The sequence below is a fragment of the Perca fluviatilis genome, chromosome 13 (genome assembly GCF_010015445.1).
Source record: "Perca fluviatilis chromosome 13, GENO_Pfluv_1.0, whole genome shotgun sequence".
Lineage (NCBI taxonomy): Eukaryota > Metazoa > Chordata > Actinopteri > Perciformes > Percidae > Perca > Perca fluviatilis.
Genome location: NC_053124.1, coordinates 25,877,454 through 25,903,002, shown reverse-complemented (window position 1 = coordinate 25,903,002; position 25,549 = coordinate 25,877,454). Strand labels below are relative to the sequence as shown.

General features: G+C 40.5%; 1 protein-coding gene across 15 annotated transcripts in view; it reads left to right on the top strand.

The window, feature by feature from the left end:
- The window catches only part of pleca (plectin a), a 112,956-nt gene that overhangs the window by 70,483 nt on the left and 16,924 nt on the right, over positions 1-25,549 (top strand). For 6 of the 15 annotated variants that reach the window (XM_039819226.1, XM_039819227.1, XM_039819237.1 and 3 more), the window contains 28 exons: positions 3,750-3,811; positions 6,116-6,130; positions 7,003-7,092; positions 7,600-7,635; positions 9,013-9,090; positions 9,221-9,313; positions 12,509-12,675; positions 14,915-15,030; positions 15,174-15,280; positions 16,227-16,346; positions 16,451-16,546; positions 17,225-17,352; positions 17,979-18,072; positions 18,164-18,318; positions 18,631-18,967; positions 19,335-19,412; positions 19,655-19,816; positions 19,905-20,009; positions 20,135-20,230; positions 21,516-21,641; positions 21,879-22,031; positions 22,328-22,482; positions 22,577-22,703; positions 23,354-23,537; positions 23,756-23,776; positions 24,514-24,671; positions 24,903-25,081; positions 25,160-25,298. In XM_039819226.1, coding sequence (XP_039675160.1) covers positions 3,750-3,811; positions 6,116-6,130; positions 7,003-7,092; positions 7,600-7,635; positions 9,013-9,090; positions 9,221-9,313; positions 12,509-12,675; positions 14,915-15,030; positions 15,174-15,280; positions 16,227-16,346; positions 16,451-16,546; positions 17,225-17,352; positions 17,979-18,072; positions 18,164-18,318; positions 18,631-18,967; positions 19,335-19,412; positions 19,655-19,816; positions 19,905-20,009; positions 20,135-20,230; positions 21,516-21,641; positions 21,879-22,031; positions 22,328-22,482; positions 22,577-22,703; positions 23,354-23,537; positions 23,756-23,776; positions 24,514-24,671; positions 24,903-25,081; positions 25,160-25,298 — 3,377 coding nt within the window. Of the gene's footprint in view, positions 1-997; positions 1,174-3,749; positions 3,812-6,115; positions 6,131-7,002; positions 7,093-7,599; positions 7,636-9,012; positions 9,091-9,220; positions 9,314-12,508; positions 12,676-14,914; positions 15,031-15,173; positions 15,281-16,226; positions 16,347-16,450; positions 16,547-17,224; positions 17,353-17,978; positions 18,073-18,163; positions 18,319-18,630; positions 18,968-19,334; positions 19,413-19,654; positions 19,817-19,904; positions 20,010-20,134; positions 20,231-21,515; positions 21,642-21,878; positions 22,032-22,327; positions 22,483-22,576; positions 22,704-23,353; positions 23,538-23,755; positions 23,777-24,513; positions 24,672-24,902; positions 25,082-25,159; positions 25,299-25,549 lie in introns of those variants that run through there. The other 9 variants (XM_039819240.1, XM_039819241.1, XM_039819234.1 and 6 more) reach the window with 6 other exon arrangements.

The following is a 25,549-nucleotide window of genomic DNA, read 5'->3' as shown; positions in this document are numbered from 1 at the left end:
GCGGAATGTGGCCGTTCGATCGGCACACAGAAAAAGTCCTGCAGACTGGCTAGCACGATGCCCAGCAGAGACGTGGCAGTCAGTGTTCAATTCCTCCATGCTGCCTCGGTGCTCCCTCTAATGTAGAGCTAGAGATGGACGCAGAGATGGTTTCGCTTGTCCACGTAGCCGGGATTGTAGCCATAGTTTGTATAGCCATCTACACCTTTTCCTCTGTGTTTATTCTGATGTTCACATTTGAAAATTTGACCGGCCAGCTGGCTAGCTAGCCTAGGCTAGCCGAGTCGGCAGGAGACTGGAAAGTTGGTTTCCCGATCCTGATGAGCGACTCATAGCCACATACCCTCACTGTCCGACGTCAACCAAATAAAGCACAATATTTGTTAAATAAACAATTCAGTCTTATGATTTAAAAAACATATTTTAGAGAAAACTTGAGAAACTTGCTTGAGATCGGTAATCTCTGTGATCACTGCGAACATGCAGTTGGTGAAATTTGCATGATTATGGGATAGCACAGCAGCGGCAAGCAGCAATCATTTTAAGAATGATCTTGCATTCAAAGACCAGATTTGAAGGCAGCTGTAGAAAAAACACTGCACTCACAAGAAACTCTGCTGCTAGAAAATAAAATGTGAAAAGTGAAAAGGATCATGTTTATTTGGTTTGTTGCATTAAAAACGTTGTTGTTTGACAGCTGAAATCAGGAAAACAGGGCTGGGTCAGGGGGAGAATCTCCCCACTCTTTTCACAGATCACTGTGTGGTGAATGATAGCTTCTGACATTGTAGCCTGCAGGCAGGCATTTGCAAGAGCTGGTGGGATCTTTTTTTTAAATAGCAGTGAATGTCAAAGACAGCAAGGGAGGAAAAAAGGGAGTACGACTTGTGTGAGGAACTGAATCAGAGGCTTAAACACTCCCATTTAACTACAGGATCCCACACTGTGAAGCAGTGTTACAGGCAATAAGAAGAAGGGGAAGACTCACAAAGTGCACAACATCGCCTCTCAACGTGCAGATGCTTATATTTTGTTTTTGATCACTGAGATAAGGCTGAGCTGAGATGGAGCGGAAATTCAGAAACTACTCCTCCGACAGTGTGGGTAGTGACGGAGTCTTCATAGAGGACTCCTACTATCAGGGCATGCTCAAGGCCATGGATCACAGGAAAGGTAGAGTTTGTCATCTTTACATTGTTTTAATAGTACCTGCGTGGAGGTCTTCTGTATTTCTCCATGCAGTTGAATTCTTTGATGTAGAAATGGACCAGGTAAAAGTTGAAAGTTGAATGCATCACGCCAGGTTGAAATTCTTTATCTGCTTTTCTATGTTATGAAGAAATGGTATTAGTTTAAAGTCTGAAAGGTCGAATCTACTTCTGCCTCTGGTGGTCTTCTGCCTCGCTTTTAGAAGAACAAAGGGACACGCCCCTTTATGTGTCATGGCTTTTCCTTTTTTCATTGGTTAGCTATGCTGAAACCCATTTTGAGATAAAAGAGCAACTAAGAAGAACAGACTTTTGGCAGGACTCACTTTCATATCACTTGTGTGTGTGTGTTACTTTTGCAGCGCATAAGAAAGGCTGCCTGTCTAAGAGACAGAAGACCTGAAAAATCACTTCACTTGCAAAAATGACTTGGTTCTTTTCTTAATCATGAACGGTTGTAATTGAAGAAGTTCAAAACACCCTGCCACATGTATTTTAATGCAGTTATCAGATGCATTAACCAGACCTGATTTTCTTGTGCTAAAAACTAAATTAAGATAAACATGTTGTCGCCTTCTGTGTGACACTCCGCATTACAGCTGTAATATTCAGTAACAGAAAGACGGATCATGTGCGATAAACAGGAATGTTCTTTCAGGAGACCTGATATATGTCACCTCATCTTACATATTTTTTTTGACTGAGCGGATCAAAGGAAACATCCACAGCTCTGTCTGTCGCTCCAGGCTACAGATGTCAGCCAAGAAAACACATTATTTGTAAGAGGGATCAGTAGAGTTTGCCTTGCTGTGTCATTTATTTCACTAGTTTGAGTTTTGAATGTTAAGTGTCTGTCTGACCTTGGTTTTCTAAAATTGTATTTAATGGCACGAATAAACTGCGGTTAATGTGCCAATAGATTTATTTTTTACAAAACGTATTTAGCCTGGATGCAAAGTCATGCGCTCGTGACCAAATGAAACGGTATCATTTCTCTGCTTTTGAGGTTTATGTCACTTCTCTGTTTCGACTGTTTGTGAGTCATCGACATAATGCCACACAGAAATGGGCGTTGGCACCACGGGAGGTCGTCTTCTTTGGTTTCTCTGTTCCCTCTGCATCTGATCGTGTCTTCTGTTGAATGAGCTTGGATTTCAGTTAGTTTCCTGATAATGCAGTCAAGCTCCTAAACATTGTGTGACTGATAAGAAAATCAAACATAATGGTTTCACTGTCTCGTCAGATTTAAAATTCTGCAACAGTAAGTCCCATTGTGTCGAATCCTAATCACTTTTGTTTAAAGACGGACCTTTGACGTTTTGTTACACCATACCGGCCTCTGTGTTTGACAACCACCCTCATCACTTTTTGAAGCACTACGGTGAAGAGGTGAAGGTGTTCCTCTGGTAGATATTTTTTCTGAGCCTGCATGTTTGGAAAAAAAAAAGGGAAAACATTGCGCAACGTATACAGTACCAGCTGGTATGTGAAAGCCCTGTTTGTAATAATCAGACTGTGAAATCAAAACAAAAACAGTGTTGTAAGGTGAACCATGTTGCTAGAGAGGTGCTAATCTGAGGGATGTCAGAGGTAATTTACTGGTGTCTCACCTGAGAAGCACAACACTTGTTTTCTTCTTTGTTTTGATGGACTGATTTTTAACCACCATAAGAGGGAGTATAGACACTTTCTGTGTCACCTTCTGCAGTCTCTGTTGATGTCATGCCAGTGTTCTGGTTTATGGCTTTGGGGAGCACAAATATTTCTCAGACTGTCTGAAACTCTGGGAAAACTTTTTTTCTTTTACGTTCAAGTAATGTTACCCTGAAGGGTCTCATCAGATGTGGGACCATAGCTGTGGTTTTGGATGTTTTAGCTCATTAAATAAAAATGATGTTTACTGCTGCCAACCATCTTCCAAAGCAGTGGTCAGGACCCCTCTGAGAGGTCACAAAGTAAATCTTAGGGGTTGTGGGATGACCAAGGATGGGAAAGCAGATTTTGTTTGTATGATTTTGGTCCAATTTCTGCTTAATTTGACCTAGGCCTATAAATCTATAAACAAATCAACCCTGTGGCTAACTGTTTCCAACTGGTCGACATATGCAACTAATTCACGTGATACGATTGCGAATATGATTATTAATAGTCTCTTTTGAATGCAATGTTTTTCTGAGCAGCCCTCTCTAAATCATTATTGGATGCACCAGCCAATAAAAACAGATCCAAATCAATCAGATCCAAATTAAGTTAATATGCAACAGCAATTTAATTTTGACCAAAAAATGAAAGATATTATATAATATATAAAACAACATATTTACATCAAAAGTTTATTAATCTAGTCTCTGTAAGATGATTTTCATGTCATGCTGACATGAATTGGAAGCCATAGGTTTGCTGGAAAGTTAGACATTTAAAAACCAGCATGTTTTGGAAAAATGCTCAGCAGTAACGTTAAGTGTATATAATTTGCAGTTAATAGGGTAAAACATGCTAAAACTCTTTCATTGAGCTTCTGTTTTAATTTTCTTTCCCCAGATGAACGAGACCGAGTTCAGAAAAAGACCTTCACAAAATGGGTCAACAAGCACCTGATGAAGGTAAGATCCCACTTCAGCAATACAATACTTAATTTTATACAAATGTACATTACATTTGTTGCGAGATGAAGCAGATTATAAAACTTCAAAAAGTTAATAAAATGTAATTTGGAGCTTGTATCCTACCTGGTTACAATAGCGTAAATTACACAAAAATGTTCCCTGAGTTGATATTGGACGGTCTAATCTAACCGAGTCTCACTGCTGGAAAAAGTTACCTGAAAGCAGATGAACTGGAAACAGAACACAAAGCAAACTCAGATTTTCAAAAAAGTGAAACACTAAACAAATCGCTCCCCCGCACAATAAAATCCACACATGCTATTTGTGTTAACTGCATGCGTGTGAGGGAGTGAGTCACGGACACCTGGCCTCGCTTTAGGAACAGCGGCATGGTGGGCCGGGCTCGGTCAGGTTTCACATCTGGACTCCAGACTGCCAGGGCGGCTTCTCAGGGCTCGGCAGGGGAACAGGAAGCTCCAGGACTGAGCTCCTATTCTGAATGGGGGGGCCACTGCTAAATATGTTTGCAGCCATGACACTGTAAGGCAGTACTTGTAGAGCGTTCTGGCCCATGACCCTTAAAGGTCCCATGGCATGAAAATGTCACTTTATGAGGTTTTTTAACATTAATATGCGCTCCCCCAGCCTGCCTATGGTCCCCCAGTGGCTAGAAATGGTGATAGGTGTAAACCGAGCCCTGGGTATCCTGCTCTGCCTTTGAGAAAATGAAAGCTCAGATGGGCCGATCTGGAATCTTCTCCTTATGAGGTCATAAGGAGCAAGGTTACCTCCCCTTTCTCTGCTTTGCCCGCCTAGAGAATTTGGCCCACCCATGAGAGAGAGACATCATGGCTTTCAAACGAGCAAAGTGGCAGTTGGTCAAGGCCACACCCCCACCCTCCACCTTGCCCCCCCCCTCTCTCCTCCTCAATAGCATTTAAAGCTACAGACACAGAAATGGCAGGTCCTATGGAAAGCTCATTGTGGGATTGGCTCTAGTGGCTGTAATTCTGCACCAAGGCTGAATTTCGGGAAAGAGACTTCAGATACAGTATTAGGGGATCACTAATCACAAAATTTTGTAATTATAATTAATTCTTTAATCTTTGGCCTTTGAACTGTTGGTTGCCAATTAATAATCTGTCGATCAATTAATCGTTGCAGCGCTAGTCTTGATTAAATATTTCCAAGCAGGCAAAAAGCCAAATTATTCTCGCAAGCATCAATGAAAGGATTTTAGTGTTAGAAACATTTCTGGTTTTTGTCACAATTTATATCTTTTGGCACCTACAACAAGAGTGACGTTTCCGTGAGCACGTTTCTGTAAGACACTGTACTTCAAACTACTCAAAAGTAGCTCATGTAATGTTATTTTATGACAACAAGACAAGAAGAAAATAATGCTCATTCTTTGAATGACACCCATGTATTTGTGTGTATAATAGGGATCTCAGGTTTCAGGTAACAACAGACTACAGTAGTTAAATCACATAGAATAAAAACACCAGAATTGCAGTGTTTTATTAGTTAGTAACTAGTTTTACTAATCATATTTCCAGGGAATGTTTTAAGCAAACATTAAACTAAAGCACAGCATAGCTCCACCTAAAGTGTTTTCAGCCCTCTATTAGAGAAATGCTGCTGCTCAACCGACCCGTTAGGGTTGACGAATCTTTGTTTTCAAACAGGAACTGAAGTGTGTTAAACTGGGAGGAATGTTTTCTGTCCTCCATCGGCATCCTGTGACACGGGGGTCTGTTCGAGACGGCTCACAGGCTTTTGCCGTCAGTCGTTTCTTTGTCTTGAAATCCCTCAGATTTGGGTCCAAAAGAACTTGAGCGGGCCGGCGATCTGGCTGCCCTCGAGGCGTTTTGGACTCGTGGTCACAACAAAGTCATGGGATTATTAAACTATGAGGCCAGGAACACTCCATTTTGGTGCTCATCTGTCTCTAAAGTGCCATCTACTGCATGTCTAGATTAAAGAGAATGAAAAACAGACGTTATTCTGTGTTTTACTTAAGTTTTATGAATCCCATTGCAATGCAGACCAGAGCAGAAGAGCTGAAGCAGATTTACATTTATAAAAACAGTACCGCTGTAAATAGTTTTGGATTGGATCAGTCAAATCAAATGATTAAAAACAGAAAATTACCAAGTGTCTTTGTCACATCACACCAGGGTCTGTTGTTTGTCTTTTGTTCTTCGTTTCCCTCACGAGTCCCTGCAGTTTTATATCTTCTCTCATCAAACTGTTTCTTCTTTCCATCCTTCATCCTGTCCTCCCATCCTGTCCCATCAGCACTGGAAGGCAGAGGTAGGTGCTGTCAGTGAGCAGAGTGCTGAGTGGACATACATGCATTTCTACCTGCATGTCTGTGTTAACACTTTTACCCTCTCTCATTCCCATACGTTAACTGAGCTCTTAAGCTGCTAACCTCTTTTTGAGGCTAGCCTTTTTTTCACTTCAATTTTAAAACTTGGACTCTTTTCTAACTGCTGTAAGAGCCTTTTCTGCAGTGCAACATATCCTTACTTGTTCTGTAACTCAGTTTACATTTACTAAACTTGTTTGGAAGAGAAAATGAAGGCAAACATTAAAATTATTACCCAAAACCCAATTTTAAATGTCCATTAGAATTTGCAGAAAAATGTTATGATTCAACTTCGAACCTATGATACTTACTAACAATAGTTTTACAATGCAATGACGGATTATAACATAATAATATATAAGATTTGAGTGTTCTTACTTTAGTTTTCAGTAAGTAAGTAGCTTAAATAATCTGGTTTGTTTACAACTGATCCAACCACTCATGTTTCTTGCCATTGTTAACCTACTGTGCCAAACGATACTTTACCCAATGACATGATAGCCAAAACTATGAAAAGAATCCAAAATGCGGGCCCAGTTTCCACTGCAGAAGGCAGACAGTTGTGTGTAGGTCCTTTCTTTTAAGTTGCTTTATTTATTTTTAGGTGACATTACGGGATTCAGTCAAATGTGTCTGTGCCTAGTGTGGAATCCCTTTCTGCTATTAGTGTCTAGGTGGGCAGCAGTTCCAGTGCTGTTTGTATTATGTGTGAATCACCACTGATGCTGGGGTGATGGGATGGGAGACTGAATGTATGGATCAATAATATATCACTGTAAAAGGTAAATATTTGTCTCCTCTCTTCTCTCCGCAGGCCCAGAGACACATCACGGACCTGTACGAGGACCTCCGAGATGGACACAACCTCATCTCCCTGCTGGAGGTGCTCTCTGGAGAGACACTGGTGAGCTTTGGTGAACTTCCACATTCAGAAATTAGGACATCCGCTTCTGCTGTAACCCCCTGTCCTGTCCAAACCTCTCTTATCGTCCCTGCGTCCCTGTCCTGCTGACTTAATTTGATGTCATTTGTTCTACTGTCCAGTCCACTTGTTGTAACGTGAACTGCTCTAAATGTTTATAGTTTTAAAATGATTCTGCTGGGTTTCTTGTCTCCACTCTTGCATGCGTTGACTTTGATTCTTTCGAGGTTTTTGGACATTTCAGAACATGCTGAGGTTATGCACACTCTTTTACTTTACTTACCTTAGCACTGTTTTTTTTTGGGGGTGGGAGGGGGGTGACGTAGCCTTAATACACTAATTTTCATCCTTTGCTTCCATCTCGTAACCTTTCTGCACTGACTTGTTTGACCCCTGGTTTTTCCTTTATCTTATTCCTGCTGACCTTTGCCCTGAACCTCTCCCCCTTCCCCTCTGCCTTCCTCTCTTGCGATGCTCTTGCTGTGGTAGCCGAGGGAACGTGACGTTGTGAGGAACGTGCGGTTGGTGAGTGGCGCCTGGACTGTGGGCGTCGGGCGTGGCATGTGTCACCACCCCAGGTGGCTGCTGGGTTGTGCATGATGACAGTCACACTCCCTGTATTGTCCCCTTTCTGTGTCGCCATCGTCCTCCATTTGGTCAGTGAGCTAGTCAGGTCAGGTGTCATGTACGGAGATAAGAAGCGCAAGTAGCTTTTAGAGGAATAATTTCTACAGTTGTGTATTTCAAAGGTATTTGATCATGTCCTTCAAATGAAGGTTACCATTTAAATATCGTTAAGAAGTGAAGAGCGTAACCTCATAAAAATAGAACCAAAATGACCATACCGTTCATCCGAGATTTCAGAATTGGCCGCAAAACTAAATATTTTTCATCCAAGAAATATCAGTATTCACATGATTTGTCTTCTGGGTTTGGATTTTCTGACAACAGGGTTCATGAATCCAAAGCTTTTCATTAGTGAATAGTGCCTGAACGCACCAAAAAGGAAATATTTAACAAAATAATTTCTACGTGCAGCTGTATCATCAGTGAATCAGTCTTCTGCCTCATGAATTATCTCAAGGACATTTCTTGCCTCTGCTAGTTAAATATACACAGATGGGTGCGTGTGAAAAGTATGAAATCTATCTTTAGATATTTTATGCTCTGAATGTCTGCACAACTTGTGGCTAAGGGCTTAAACATACAAACCACCGGTATGGTCTATTGGGTTCCCTCACTGTATTGAAAGCAACGGCCAAATTTTCATCACTTCCAGCTGATATGTTGACTTATTCTGCAGCAAGGTTTCTTACTGCCTTAAAGCTTAAGATGTGGAGCACCAATGCATGTCATGGCCATCACTCCTGGGGTAACTCTGTCCTGTGCAGGTTTAGAAATCATAGAGGCTTATGTATTCTGCTCGATTGGACTGAGCTACAGTTTAAATCTAAGGCAGTATAAGATGTTAAAGGGGTTTCAGAAGGAAAAGTTGATTGTAGGCCTCAGAGAAAATGAGGATATTGTGACTGATGATCGGGGGAATCACTGAGATCGTGTATCATTCATTATCATGCTCTCACCTGCAGACATCCTGGCTGGTTTGTTAATGCATTTCCAGGTCATTTAGGGTCAGATCTGGTCGAAGGTCTGACCAAACGCTTTGATCACAATCACGCAGAATTTGAATTGCACTTCAAATTTGCTGTATTTGAATTTTAAGTTAAGACCATGACTGTAAGGATTTTTATACGGTAGAATAGATCTTTGTTTTAAGCGCAAAAGGTCTTGCTGGACACTGAAACACCTGTTCTCAGTCATGGGGCCTTGCTGTTTGTTGATCATTCAACCTCATTTTCTTTTCTCTCCTCTTGATGTTTGGTGTCCTCTCGTCTCTTGCAGCCGCGGGAGAAAGGCCGGATGCGCTTCCACAAGCTGCAGAATGTACAGATCGCCCTGGACTTTCTCAAACACAGACAGGTCAGTAAATACTGACATTTCAGTTGCACATTCACATCAAAGGAGCATTTTGATTTTTCAGTTTTTCTCCTTGTTGAGTTTTAACTCTTCATGTTGCGTTATGTTTTATTGGTATCCATGCATCTTTCAGGTTAAACTGGTCAACATCAGGAATGATGACATTGCAGATGGAAACCCCAAGCTGACCCTGGGGCTGATATGGACCATTATCCTTCACTTCCAGGTAGTGTAGGACACTTTTAAGGGCTAATTTGCTATAAAATGCTGTAATTATGGCATTGAAGTTAACTTGGACAGCAATTATTGGACACAAAAGCTCAATCAATCATTATTTAAATTGCATTTTGCATGTATTCAGATTAAACTGACTGAGCCCGGTTGGGAACAGCTGACTCACATTACCTGAACTACATATGTTTATCTTTTAAACTGCACGTTAGCACATAATTGCTCAAGATCAAACTCTTCCATTGTATGAGTAACATGCGTTTCATACAGTTTACTTTCATTACATTGTGATTAGTTTGCTTCCGCGCACCGGTAAGGAAAATCAGAGTGCCGTTCCCTCTTTGGGGTTCAATCATCAGCCTCACTTTATCCTGGTGTTGACACAGCAGTTACAGTACAGTAGAGTCCAACAGCCAATCATTTCCAAATGGGCTTTATTGGACATTTGGCAGCACTTATGCTCTTATATACAACTACCACGGCTTCCGCTGTCCTTGAGTGCACAAAGACTAAACACTGAAAAAAACTATTCATTCATTTTTAAAGAAGAATGATCACATGTCAGTCAATATGAGAGTCTTTTTTTGACGCTTTTCTGTGGCAGCTCTATAGCTTACTGTTAAATTAAAATATAAGGGTTCCATTCAAAGCGATGTCAAACATAAACAGTATAAAATTGCTTCTATCACCTATGGCAACAAAGGCCACATTGGAAGAAAACCATCCGTCAATGTGCAGATGTGTTTCTGATTGGGAAGAGGCGTGTTTGCATATTCATTTAGCAGATGGTTTGGTAGATTTTGAAAAAAAAAAACTGTGGGAGTACATGGAGATTCTTTGATACTATAATGGGTATAATGGTTATGTTGGGATGTCGATGTGGGATACTTTTCCCCTTCCTGTGTGACTCAGTGATTACGCTGGAAGGGAACGTGGCGTGACAGCTCAGGACTCAAAAACTGCAGTGGAAACGAGAGAAATTATCTCCCAACAGTTGTCCGTATTATAAAAGTTAACTATGCTCTAATATCCAACTGAACCTAAATGCTGGTCAATTAATAAAATGAAAAATGTCCATGTAGATGCACTTAGTCATCAGGCATCTATTCCTGCTTCAAAAGAAACCATTTTCCTCTTTGTTAGTCAGCACAAACAATGGTGAATTTCCTCTGAGCTCCCCAGGTGCAGGTTATAGTTTACTAATACACAGGTGAGCGGTATGAATAATGGGCCTGCTTCGTGACAGAGAGGGAGTTGATATTCTCTCGATACTTTTAAAAAGAGGCTGCGAGGGCGGAGGTCCTGTTTTCATTCAGCTTCTGAGTCACTTTATGCCCCCGTCAAAACTGTAGCACTGGGGTTTCCCTTCTGAAGGGAAAATAGCAGAAGGAAGAGATGCCTTCTTTTTTCCCTCCTCCACCCTTTCCTGCAAAAAAAGAGCATGTAAGTGAAATTGTAAGTTCTGCTATGACTCATCAGCATACCTAAAAACACCAGTATATTGTGGAAAAAAACCACACTTGTTCCAGTAAGAGACTATTTATCAGGATTGGAAGTGCAACCTTCACTTAATGCATTATGTGCAGCTAATTTACCTCACTTATGGATGTCTTTCTGGTCTTATATATGAGTAAAAATCACAAAGGAGTGATATACAGACACCAACTACTCAAATACTGTATTGAACTGATTGGAGCCCTGACTTAGTGGAGTTTTCTACCAAGACAAGTTAAATGGTCAAAAACACAAAACAAAAACATACAATGTTAAATTTCAAAAGGTTTCCTGTAATTGTTGCAACTTTTTACAACTTGTGCCTAGTTTTGTAGAGAGCCCCGCCCGCCCTTCTGGTGCCTCAAGCAGACCTAAACAAACACAAGGGACGTTTCATAAGTACCGTTTGTAAATCTGATTATAGATATGGCAGAGGCAGCAACTGCTGGGCGATGGATTCATGCAAAGTAGAGACAGCGAGTCAACCGGCTGCAAAATCAAGTTGTAAAATAAATGTCAAGTCCCTCAATGTCAACAAAGTGCTAGGATTAACCTTAGAGGACATCTGGATTGATTAAACTTTGTTCATGCAATATATGCATATATATATATATATATATATACCGGGTTTTAAATTGACACCCGCCAACTCGCCAAAGCGTCTGTTTTTTATCGGACGGCTGCGGAAACGATCAAACAAGTCAGTGTTTACAGATTAGTTTGTTTTCCGGCAATACATTTCGGTGGTTTGGTGAGTGTTTGGCTTGGAAACAAAAAATAAAGAGGATCTGAAATTACGTAGTAAAGTTAGTTAGGGAAAAAAAAAATGTTGAGGTATTTTTCTAGAGTAAAGTAAATGTTTTTATTTTATCTACCAACCATCAACCCAAACAGATATTTAAAAAAAATCATGAATTCTTAAATGAGGGTTTCTTTCAGTAGTGCTTTCTTGTGACTCATAGCTGAGCCTTGCAGCTCTTAAAAAAGAGGAATTTGCCTGTGGAGGTTCTGGTACACAGTCCAACATTCATCATCAGCAGCAGAGTATTTATTGAGAATTCTTGTTTTGAGCATACAGTATAACTTTGTAAGATCAGTGACTCATGGACGTTTTCACTCTTATGATTTCTTTTTTACTGGCATATAAGCACAAAGCATTTGTGTTTCTTTCCAAAACAGTGAGTGTAATGTTGCATTTGCCCTCAAAGTAAAAGTGGTGGTTGTTATTTGAGGTTTAAAATGTGACTCATCTCAAGTCTGGAAGAAATCAACGGGCACACTGGAAAAAAAACTTTTTCCTGCCCTTCAACCAGCATGGCAAGATGGAAAAAGTCATTTTATCATGAAAACCTTTTACTAAATATAACACTATCTATGAGAGCTTTAGATATAATGATTAGGAAAATCTTGGCTGTTTGTGGGTGGTTTCATTTGCAGCTATCCAAGTGTTGTTGTTTTTTTAACCTTACATTACACTCATTTGGAAGATGCTTTTGTCCAAAGTGACTTAAAATAAGTGCATTCAAACTCAAAAGGATGAAGAACTAGATGTTATCACAACTTGTAAGTGCAACCCATCCCCAAAAGGCAGCTAAAAAGAGCTTTTGGTGCAAGTTCTCAGGGCTTTTTTTTCTTAAAGAAATGAAATAGAAGTAAGTTTAATATTTCTGACTAGTTGCACTGTCTCCCCCTTCAGATCTCAGACATTCAGGTGAACGGCCAATCGGACGACATGACGGCCAAAGAGAAGTTGTTGCTCTGGTCTCAGAGGATGGTGGAGGGATACCAGGGCCTGCGCAGCGACAACTTCACCACCAGCTGGAGGGATGGCAAGCTCTTTAACGCCATCATACACAAACACAGGTGAGACACGGATCCTCCTAGAGCGTGGCCCTGAGACTACCAGTTTTAAGAGTTTTACTTTACTTTAACATAATGTTCCTTGGATAAAAGTGTTAAGCCAAGGGGAAAAGGGCAAGAAGACAAAGACTTAAAAATTTAACATAGAGCATGATGCAATAGACAGCACTAATAAATTGCAAAAAGGAGCTGAAAAATGCAATTAAACCTACCTGTATAATAATAGTGACACAAAAAGATTATCCAGGAAAGGATGCAATGAAGAAGCATTTTTCAAACTATGCAGAAACTTTTTCTAATTAGAAAAGCTTGCCTGGACTTGGGATCTTGTAACACCGCAGGACATGAATTTTACACATAGTCTAAAGATTTTCTCTTTGACCTTTTTCATAGTTCATGTTGCTGTCTTTTATTATTTATTGCAGTTGGTTCAGTGACAGGAATACCAAATTCATATTTGAGTTTTACAGCAGCACACCTGACTTGTCAGGACAAAATGTGGATTGGTTATTGTAAATCAAACATCAAGATAAACACCAACTCAGACTTGAACTCCCCAGCTAATTCATTCATTCATTACATTTTGTAATTTTTTTACTCAGACTACCACAGACAATTGTTTTGAACATAGACAGAGAAAAACACATTTTGCAGCAGTAATTGTTTGAAAAGCTTTAATAGATGCTTTGCTAACTTTTCCTGATGTGAAAAAGTGTTTGTCATAACAATCCATTGTACCGTACATGAATTTGAGCTGACCACCGCTGCTGTCCTGCTATATAAAGAAACTACAAACTGTAACAGCCACCTTTCAAGCCTGCAGGAGCCGACTGTTTTATACACAAACCATATATTTTGGGTGGAGCACCACTTTAAGTCTTTGTGGTTGCACAGACAAACAAGCGCCGCAGGGTAGCTCACCACATGACACAAAAATAACATGGACAACCCTGAGTTGGCATCATTTGATGTGAAAAGATAGAGCCCTTTCTTTGTCGATGTGGGTGTATCACACTCATTTGAGAAAAGGTTGGCCTGGAGGTATGCTCACTGGAGGCTTGACAGGTTGTAGCAAAACACAGGTACACTAACCGCTCTGCCATAGATTCTTTCTTGGTAGAGGAAGAGCAGGACGGGCAGAGATTTAACAGCTTCAGCGAGGAGTCTTCGCAATGATCGACTGAAACAGAAGTCTGACCAAAACCTTACAATAAGAAGAGAATTGGATATAATTAAGGATGAAGGATATAATCAAGGATGAAAAGCTACTAAAGATTTTATGTTTTTCATAACCTAACAACATTTTGACCTCACTCACTTGGAAACCTTTAGTTGCTACAATGTTGAGCCTCAAAAGGAAGTTTCGCTCAAAGAGGCGTCTGACCAGTGTCTCCAGCAGCACAGCGGGCTCAGTCAGTGACCTGGAGGACCGCGTGGTCATGCTGTGCGAGGACATCCCCACCGAGAACTCTTTTGACTCCGGCCGAGGCTCCAGCAGCCCCGGAGCTCGCTTCAGTCGAGATTCCCAGAGCGAGGATCATGAATCAGGATCAGCGCCTCACATCATCCACCTTAGCAGGGACGGGCTGTCCTACAGCCAGGCCTGCTATGTGGAGCTAGAACCACCCCGGGCACAAAAAGAATATTACATCCAGAGAGTCGCGCAAGTGTATGAGTACTTGTTCAAATGTTGTGTTTTGGAAAAGCTTAAATGTGCAGAATTTACTTTACATTCTGAGTCCTCAAAGTTATCTTACTCTTTGCTATTTGTAGACATGAGATGCACTTTAATCCTTTATGCTCTGAGCTTGTGCCTACATGTTATTAGACTGCAGTTATCTGCCTGGCAAAGTGCACTCAAAGGCAACATGTCTGTCTTCTTTGGGTATTAAAATAATGGAGGAATTTAAAGTTTCTTTGGCTGTGAGGACTTTTGTTATTGCTTGCCACTTCTGGTATCATAAAAGACACACCACTCATGATCAAACTGCCTACAGCACATAAAATATGAAAGATGTAAAAAAAAGATAATTACCCATGAGCCATCAATGTGGAATTGTGGCTGTCAGGTAAAAAATTGAAAGAAATTGCAAAAACATCGAAGTAAGGGCTAAAGTTGAAATGTAATTAATGGGAATGTTTCTCTCTGACATTTGCAGCCGTCACACATGATTTAAAGAAAGTCTTGATTGATAGTAATAACTTCCTTTCACTGTTCTCTCCGTCTGGTTTATGTCCGCAGGCCCACTCTGATCGACATGAGTAACGTGTACCGACAGTCCAACCAGGAGAACCTGGAGCAGGCCTTCAGCGTGGCAGAGAGAGACCTGGGCGTCACCAGACTGTTGGACCCCGAGGGTGAGAGGAGTCAATTATTCAGAATCACCCTGAACGCTTTACTCAGGGAACATTTGAGCTGTGCATTGTTTTTATTCAGCTTCGCACTGTCAAAATTAGTCAAAAAAGTGACGTCATTTTTATCTCATAATTTCTCTCTACAGATGTGGATGTTCTCCACCCAGATGAGAAATCCATCATCACATACGTCTCCTCTCTGTACGATGCCATGCCCAGGGTACCAGACGTTCAGGACGGTGTCAAAGCCAATGTGAGTCCTCTTCTTCCTCATCACTTCATCTTTCCTCTGGATCACTATGATATTTTACAGCAGAGATGAGAAACCTTTGCAAGGTTATCACAAGGTGTATTCTTACTAATATTAGTACTTTAAACGTGGTCTAAATGCATAGTAGGCATTAGGGCTGGGACGATATGCAATTGTCCCGATTTGATTCTTTCCCGATATAGTATTGCGATTCGATAGTTATTGAGTTTTGGGATTTTCTTTTCCTTCTTTATAAAAAAACTAAAGTTGAATAACACTTCTAGAGACAATATATCATGAGACATTACTAAAAACAAATTGTTTTCTAAAAACTGGTGCACATCACATGTCTGTCAGTCAGTCTGACATTTATTTAATGTGTAAGTACATAACATGGATTTTCTGCTTTCGGTCAGAAAACGGGTTTAATGTAGTCGCCGTCGGCAGTACCATATAAACAGAAAATATTTAGGTGAATCATTGGTAAAAAAAAAAAAAAAAAAAAAAATTGATTCTAAGGAAAATAATTGATTTAAAAAAATCGACGCAAAAAATTCATGATACATAAGTGTTTCGATTTTTTCCCCACCCTTATTAGTCATAGTGTAGCAGATGTTCTTATTCAGACCAGTTTACATAATGATTACCACAAAAAAAGGGTCCAAGATGATCAAAGCAATGAGAAGTAAGGAGTACAAATGACTTACTTAACTTAATATATTACCATGAACCCATAAAGCACATTTGAAGTCAAAATGAAAGTAATCCTACACGCCTTTATAAAGAAATTTAACCATTCAATTTATAATCCCTCTTCAAAGAAAATCTGTAGGAAGGATGACTCTGGTAACTGAGTGTCAAAAGCATCAGCAGCTTTAGAAATTCTGCGTGATAAAAAAAATGTCAGGTCTTTAGTTAACTTGGACCTCTGTCTGTATCTGTGCTTCAGGAGCTGGAGCTGCGATGGCAGGAGTATTATGAGGTGGTCACCATGCTGCTGCAGTGGATCCGACACCACATCCTCGTCTTTGAGGAGAGGAAGTTCCCCAACAGCTACGAGGAGATTGAGGTGAGCGGCTCCTAAAGGAATGTGTTTTGACTAACAAAACCGCATAATATAAAAATGACGATGAAGCTCATGCTGCATTTATTAATCTCCTTTCTGATCTGCAGGTTCTTTGGCGTCAGTTTCTGAAGTTTAAGGAAACAGAGCTTCCTGCAAAAGAGGCAGACAAGAACCGCTCCAAACACATCTTCAAGTCTTTCGAGGTGAGTTTCCTCGGCAACTCTTAAAAACTCTGCATTCTGTCATTAAAGTCAGTTGTCCGGAAAATGTTTTGAAAGATATTCTTTGTGCTGTACATCATAAAATCATCAAAGTTGAAGTAATCAATATGTCTTTGTACAAATATAAACGAGACAAATTTTGTGTTTTCATTTGACAGTTCACTTTTTACCACCCACTGTTATGCCTGCGGGAGTTGCGACACTAGCACTTTGTGAAACCTTTACAGACTGTTAGATTTAGATTTTTTTTTTGATTTTAGATTTTTATTGATCCCAAAAAAAATGGGAAATTACGGTGTTGCAGCAGCAAAATATCAGACACACAGCACACATACAGAATATACATTAAATTATAGGATACAATATACATGAAATAAAAATAGAATATAATAGAATACAATACAATACAAGAACAAAGCATCAATAGAATAGAGTCATTTTGTGGTAATTTTCCAAAAAAGTAATCCAGGTACAATCCACGGCAGAATGTAAACAACTAAAACCTTAAACATATACAGCACTGTCTCAATGCCTTCAGAACATTCTGGCTTTCCAACACTGTATATAATATACAATGTATGTAAATTAAAAAAATAATCAGGAGATGAATTGATAATGTGAATGGTGGTAGGTTGCAGCCCTAATCTTGTGATTTTTCAGGGTGCAGTTCAGGCAGGTCATGTCAAAGTGCCGCCAGGTTACCATCCTTTTGATGTGGAGAAGGAATGGGGTCGTCTGCACGTTGCCATACTGGAGAGAGAGCGTCTCCTCAGGACAGAATTTGAGAGGTAAGAGGGCCATTCATCACATGCTCTGTTGCCAAAGCAAACTTAATTTTTAAAACAAGATATTAAGAAATGAAGATCAGAAATGAATCATCAGACAAGTGGTTACTGTGTGACCATGAGGATGACTCATTCCCTAATTATACAGTAAAGTCCACTTTGGCAATAAAAGGAAACTGAGTTGGCTTTGTGGTATGGGAAGTAGAAATCATATTAGGGCAAACACATGACAACAGTGCCACCGTCATGACAACAATCTAGCAATAACCGTTTGATAGTTACTCATAAACTTTTAATCACAAGGCTGTTAGGGCGTAGCTTTTGGTTTTGGTTCTTCCAGGGCTTCAGAAAGTGCTGTGGAAAGTTAAAAAAACAAACATAATCTCTACTTTATTGGAGCAACAGAGCTCTAACATGGCTTTCATGCATCAGGGATACGAGCTGAAGTATTTATTTCGACAGAAGACGGAGTGAGTGCTTTCAGTTTTTAAAAACTAGTTTAATATTTTTTTGTCAAGCGATTATTTTTACTTTAGCACAGCTAACAGACAAAGCTAGCATTTACCCTGGAGGCTAATTGGACTGTCAGGTAGTCTCCCTTGTCTGAACTCCCCTCTCTTCCTCTGCAGGCTGGAGCGACTTCAGAGGGTCGTCAGTAAGGTCCAGATGGAGTCGGGGGTGTGTGAGGAGCAGCTCAACCAGGTCGAGACTTTGCTGCAGACGGTGAGACTCAAACTTTTGTGACAGATACTACTTTAGCAGAAATGATTGCAGCCACATGAAGGGCTGTAACGTCTTTGTCTCTGTGCTGCAGGACGTGATGATGCTGAGCTCAGGGAGACCTGCTCAGCACACGGCAGAGATGGAGGCAGATCTGGAGAAAGCAGAGGGAATGATCCGCTTTCTCTTCAATGATGTTCAGCTGCTCAAAGATGGACGCCACCTTCAGGCTGAGCAGATGTATCGCAGGTGCAAAATCAAACTGCAACATTTCAGATAACTAACCTTTGGCATTAGGGCTGAAACTAATATCATTTTCATTATCAATTAATCTGCTAATCTCTTTTTTTTACTGAATTATTGTTAATTCATTGCTCAAACAGAGCAAATTAAAAAATCCTAAAAGTTGAGAAGCTGGAGTCACTGAATATTTGGCATATTTTCTTGATGACTTAAACAATTAGCTGATTATAAAATATTGTCGTTATTTTCCGTCACTTGACTAATCAGTGAATCGACATATCATGTCAGCACTAACTGCCATTCTTATTCTGGCTCTAGAGTGTATCGTCTCCATGAGAGGCTGGTGAACCTCCGCAGCGAGTACAACCTGCGCCTCAAGTCTGGAGTGACCATCACACAGATCCCCATGACTCAGATCCACTCCGCCCAGGTCCTGCAGCAGGCCCCCATGAGGGTGCGGCCTGAGCTGGATGAAGTCACCATGCGTTACATCCAAGATCTGCTGGGCTGGGTGGAGGACAACCAGCAGCGGGTTGATGACGGAGAGTGGGGCACCGACCTGCCCACTGTCGAATCCCAGCTGGGCAGCCACCGTGGCCTGCACCTGTCTGTGGAGGAGTTCCGCTCCAAGATCGACAGGGCAAAGGCCGATGAGGTACAAACAGCTGACACAAAACATTAGGTGGTATTTCAGATAGAGCAGAGAGATTATTTTATCTGGGAACTAAAAGTGGGTAACTGGCCATAGCGTGGTATCCTAGAGTATGTTTCACATGCTCTGTGTTGGTTTGTGTGATATCATAATTGTATAATTCGCTAAGTGTGCTGCCATTTTGAAGAGGACTCCCAAAACAGAGATTTAGATCTTATCAAATCAACTTCAAATAAAATAAAGAATATGTCAATGTTAGAATAAAGGGATCTCTTTGAAACAGGCAAAACTGTGTTTTTGCATTCATAACCATGAATGGTTGCTTGTCTGACCTGTTTCTAATGTTTCTTATTGCCTCTTCCTTCTCCAGAGTCAGATCTCACCTGCCAGTAAAGCTGCCTATCGCGAGTATCTGGGAAAACTGGAGCTGCAGTACGGCACTCTCCTAGTAAGTTAAAAAAAGACACTAAAATTAAAGAAAAAAATCCTGGATAAAGACATATTTTTCAACTGAAGCACCAAGTAGAGACTGAGCTGTTGCAAAGCTAATCTTCCACCAATTTCATAAAGGTTCAGTGAAGTCAAAACAAAAGAGCGTGAAAATGTACCATGATGTCATGTTTTAGCCCTCTATTCCCTCTCAGTCCCTCAAAATGCATCATTGCATTTTTGTCATCTGCTCTTTTGCAGAACGCCTCTAAGGCCCGCCTGCGCTACCTGGACCAGCTGCACGCCTTTGTCATCGCAGCCACCAAAGAGCTGATGTGGCTGAATGAGAAAGAGGAGGAGGAGGTCAACTACGACTGGAGCGAACGAAACACCAACATGACAGTCAAGAAAGACAACTACTCGGTAGAGTGTGATGTTTTAATAGGGTTTACCCGCAGTGCTTGCTAGTGATGATAGTGATGTGATTCTGATTGGTGTTGTTTGTGAGCAGGGTTTGATGAGAGATCTGGAGCTCAGGGAGAAGAAGATGAACACTGTCCAGGCCACAGGAGACAAACTGCTGAGGGACGGACACCCAGCAAGGAAGACTGTAGAGGTACGATTATTGTACTCACTTGATTACTACAGCCTATAAACAGCCTATAAACACATTCGACTATATTCAAGTGTTTGTCGTCTTCATCAAATCACCTTTTCTTCTCCGCTACCCTCCTTGCTCAGTCCTTCACGGCAGCCCTGCAGACTCAGTGGAGTTGGATCCTCCAGCTGTGCTGCTGCGTCGAAACCCACCTGAAAGAAAACACTGCCTACTACCAGGTATGTTTACTAACTTGCATCGCTAGACTTCATTACTTTGCGTGCTTTCACACCTATAGTTAGGTAGACTCGGTGCGATTCGGGGGTGAAGTTGCAACATTGTTGCATTTTTCATTTGGTTCGGTTTACTGCACCAAACACTGTAAACACATGTCACACGTTTGAGACGGTGGGTTGTTTATTGGACAGAATATCCGAAACTTACCGACACTTCTGGTCTGAGAAATAATGGAGCAACACCAAATTTATAACGTCTTAGGTTTTCTGATTCTGAGTGTTTGTAATATTTTAGAAAAAGGCGAACAATGAGCAGCTGACAGACAGCGAGTGAAGGAGAGAGAGATGATGATGATGATGATGATGATGATGATGATGATGATGATGATGTAGACGACCAGCAATGTGATCTCAGAACAGCTTATGGATCTGAAAGTTATCATCCCTTAAATCACATCAAGTCCGTAAATTGTGTGCAAGGTTGAAATGGCAGGCTAGTAAATGCTCTGTTGTTGGTTTACTTCCTGTATTTGGGTCAGATTGCGTTCTCACCTAAAGTGATCCAAACTCTAGTTCACTTGGAAACGAACAGAGACCCCCGTTTTCAAGCGGACCAGTGTTCGGTTGTTTGGTCTGCACCAGAGTTATTTTTGCGCTTTCACACCAGCCCAAAACGAACCGGACTATCCGACCAAACGCTCCAGGGTTCGTTTTAAATGGACCAAACGAGGTAGGTGTGAAAGCAACCTTAAAACGGTCAATTAATGAGGTCAGTTTATTCATAAAGAGTTAACTTAAAGCTATAGTATTTATTTTATAACTATTTCATCTTAATACACCCCCGTTACATTCAAGCCATTTTCAAAGGAGTTGATACAAAACTCTCTCTGTATTTGTCAGTATGCAGAAGCATTCAGCTTTAGAGGCGAAGAGAACATAAAAATTACAAGATCATTACCTATTCTGAAGAGTCCATCATGTTTTTAAATCCTCCGTGTCCTCTTTGAGCTACTAGCAACTGACTGGAGGAGGGGTAGGGGGGCGATCACCGAAGGCTAGCGTCATGTGGATGCACTGACAGTGTTGTTGTCATTACTTAGAAATCTTCATGGGGGCAACAGAAACTACACACTATAGCTTTAATTAAAGCACAATTTGTGTTCTTCTTTGCTCACCTGTCCATCAGTAAATGTGTTGCCCTTATTGTTTGTCCTACTGTTGCTGCCTTTATATGCAGGGCAAGTTCTCAACGCTGCAACCTAATTTCTTCTATCTCTTCCTCGTTTAGTTTTTCTCTGACGTGAAAGAGGCGGAGGACAAGATCAAGAAGATACAAGACACGATGAAGAGGAAGTACACCTGCGACCGCTCCATCACAGTCACGCGGCTGGAAGATCTACTGCAGGACGCAGCTGTGGGTTTATTCACTATTATGTTGTTTACTTACCAAACACACCAAGACACTGTTATTATCCTGTTGAGTACAAATTGTTCTGCGTGCTGAGAAATTATACAATACCTGTTGATTTAAAGCTCCACGAGGTGCTTTGGCACTGTGGTGAGGAGAGAAAACTGTTACTACTCCTGCTAAATACTTTCTTAGTGAAGCTTAATAAACACCATAAAACATACATTTTTGTTTTCTTTACAGGATGAGAAAGAGCAACTGACTGAGTTCAAAACTCACCTGGAAGGCCTGAAGCGAAGGGCCAAGACCATTGTCCAGCTCAAACCACGTAACCCCGCTAGCGCCATAAAGAACAAACAGCCCATCCAGGCCGTCTGCGACTTCAAACAGATGGAGGTAGGTGTCTTAACTGCATGGAGATATTATTATAAATTCATTAATTTTGTTAAATATTTTTGGACATACTAAGAATTGCTACATGCATACAAATCACAGAAATCATTAAGTTTTTAAATATTGTTAAATAAAGTTATATTGGCCAAATTTGTAATGGGATATCAATGAGTTCCAAAGCTGTGTCCAGCTTTCAGTTCACTTTTAATACAGTGTAATCATTTCTTAGTAAACGCCAGTAAATTACAGGAATATCCAGTAGTAGATTCAGTCAGATGCCTATGTTTATCTCCGTCCAGATCACAGTCCACAGAGGAGAAGAGTGCGCTCTGTTGAACAACTCGCAGCCTGACAAGTGGAAGGTGCTGAATGATAAAGGCAATGAGGCGTCTGTACCGTCAATCTGCTTCCTGGTTCCACCCACCAATAAGGACGCTGTGAACAGTGTTGCCGGGTGAGCTAAGAGTCGCTCGAGGGTGATTACTTAAAATCTAAATGCACACGGTGTGTCGTTAAATGCTCACTTTGACCCAACTAACATTCCTCAGACTGGACGGAAACCTCCAGAGGCTGCAGACGATGTGGCAGACGATGTATGTGGACATGAAGAGCATGCTGTCCTGGCAGTACCTGATGAGAGACATCCACATCATCCAGACCTGGAACGTCACCATGGTAACAACACAGGACTTCTGTATTAAAAAAAAAGACTAATGCACTTACAGTGCCTTTAACTATTTTTACTTTAAAATATTGAGATTCAAATTCTACATTTTGATTAAACGTGGAGAATTGCATAAGAGAAGTTTGACATTGTCTGCTAATCATAATATTATTTGTACTTGTATTCCTGGTTATTTTTAGTTGCTGCATTAATAATTGCAACATTAAACCACTATGTGGAAACAGATTAGTTCACATTTAGTTACTTTCAAGTTAACTTAAATTCAGATGAAGGCTAGTTGAATTGTTTCACCTCAATTGTGAAATATATTTGTTAAACTAATAGTATAGTATGCATAGTAAGTATGAAAACTGACTTCAAATTAACAATGGTAGTGGATAAAGTATACATGAGTGCTTATGTTAACTTTATTTGGTTTATCTGGTTTATTCTCTCTCTTATTACTGTTGAATAAATCAACTAATGACAAGGACAAAATCATTTATTCATCGATTATTCGCTACAAAATAGAAATAGAAGCTACTTTTATTAACACATATTTTACACTCTACTTGTTAATATACTGTAAATATATTTTCTAAATAAAAGCACAGAGTTTAATATCCATCTTCCCTGCCTCCCTCTATCTGCACCCTTATAGTTTAAGACCATGAGAGTGGAGGAGTACCGTCTAGCACTGAGGAACCTAGAGCTGCACTACCAGGATTTTTTGAGAGACAGCCAGGACTCCCAGATGTTCGGGGCAGAGGACCGTATGCAGGTCGAGTCCAACTACAACAGAGCCAACCAGCACTACAACACGATGGTCAGCTCTGCAGAGCAAGGTGTGTACTGTTTGGTTATTTCATGAACCACTGTGGGTTCTCTTTATCACCCAGACATGCTCAGAAAGGGTCTGATGTTGATTATAAGACACTTTTATTTTATTTTGAGTCAGTTGGACAAAACCATATTTTTTTCATTGAATCATTTCTCAGTCATTTTTGTTGAAGTTCATTCATGGTCATTTGTGTGTAAGTTGACTGTTGGATTCACATTACAGGTTATGTGCCACCCAGAGCAGGTAAGGTGCTTCAGTAAAAGTGCCAGATGTGCAGTAGGAGCTTTTGATTGGCTGAACAGGACTGTGTATGTGTGTGTGTCTGTGTATGAAGGGCTGTTGTCATGTTTAATTTAATTCATTAACTCAATCCTCTTCATCATCCTCACTGATTTTAGTATCCCTCCTAACTTCACTCATCGTTGCATTCTTCAGTCTCTGTGCATGGGTTTAACAGCAGCTGATTTCCAATCTTTATCACTGAATGATTAAATCAATTAACTGATGAATTAACAACTGACGGATAATCAACATGGAACCAATCAAGCATGAAGAAGTACATTTATTGTGTACAATGTGACATAACTACATTCACAAATCATAGTAATTGTGCTGAAGCCCCTGTATGTAAGTACTTCAGAGAAGTTTTGGATTTCAAGGGCTACAGTCAAAAACACTGCACCAAAATACAAATGACTAAAATAATGTACTAAAATAAAATAACAAAATAATAAAATTAATAAAATAAAACAACTAATACTGTACCTCTAAGTCTTAGAGGTACAGTATTAGTTATTTTATAACATGTATAATATAAAAACACAGCGTTCTCTTAGAGTCTAAGAGAACGCTGTGTTTTTATACAGATCTGATTGTTTGCTATTAAAATCTTCCTCGGTCTAACAGCTGGCTTATTTATCCAGTTTGTTTCTCTCTAAACTAATAATATATATATACATTTTTCTTTTTCATCGAACCAGGAGAGCAAGACGAGTCGGTGTGCAAGGTTTACCTGACGAAGATCAAGGACCTTCGTCTGAAGCTGGAGGGTTGTGAGAATCGGACAGTTACGCGCCTCCGCCAGCCTGTAGACAAGGAGCCACTCAAAGCCTGCGCCCTGAAGACTGCAGAGCAAATGGTAACGACATGACAACAAAAACTGAGATTTAAAACAAAAACACAAATCACAAAGTTGTTGGCATAGCAGTGCTTCATTCAGATGTACTGCGCTGTGTTTAAAACTCAGTACGTATCCTGTTATATCCCACTAACTTTAATCGATTTCACTGCCAAAATAATATTAATATACTGCATGCATATTATTGGCTTATTAGTTCACTAAACCATCTCCCTTTTTTTTATTTGACAGAAAGTCCAGTCTGAGTTGGAGGGCTTAAAGAAAGACTTGAACTCCATCAGTGAGAAGACGGAGGAGGTTCTGGCGTCTCCTCAGCAGTCCAGCTCCGCCCCGATGCTTCGCTCTGAACTGGACGTCACGCTGAGGAAGATGGAGCACGTCTACGGCCTCTCCTCCGTCTACCTGGACAAGTGAGGCTTTTGTGACTCTCTTTCTGAATTTCCAGCTGGTGCTGAGCTTTTTATTAAGTGTAAACCTCTTGATTTCAGGCTGAAGACCATTGATGTCGTGATCCGAAACACTAAAGACGCAGAAGACACAGTGAAGAGTTATGAGACTCGTCTGCGTGATGTTAGCAAAGTACCATCTGAAGAGAAGGAGGTGGAGGACCAGCGTAGTCAGCTGAAGGTATTGTCTGTTTTTGGAAAGATGTTCAATTCAATTCAATTCAATTTTATTTATAGTATCAAATCATAACAGTTATCTTGAGACACTTTACAGATAGAGTAGGTCTAGACCACACTCTATAAATTCCAAAACCCCAACAATTCCAATAATTCCCCCAAGAGCAAGCATTAGCAGTGGTTGTTGCGACAGTGGCGAGGAAAAACTCCCTTTTAGGAAGAAACGTCGGCAGACCCAGACTCTTGATAGGCGGT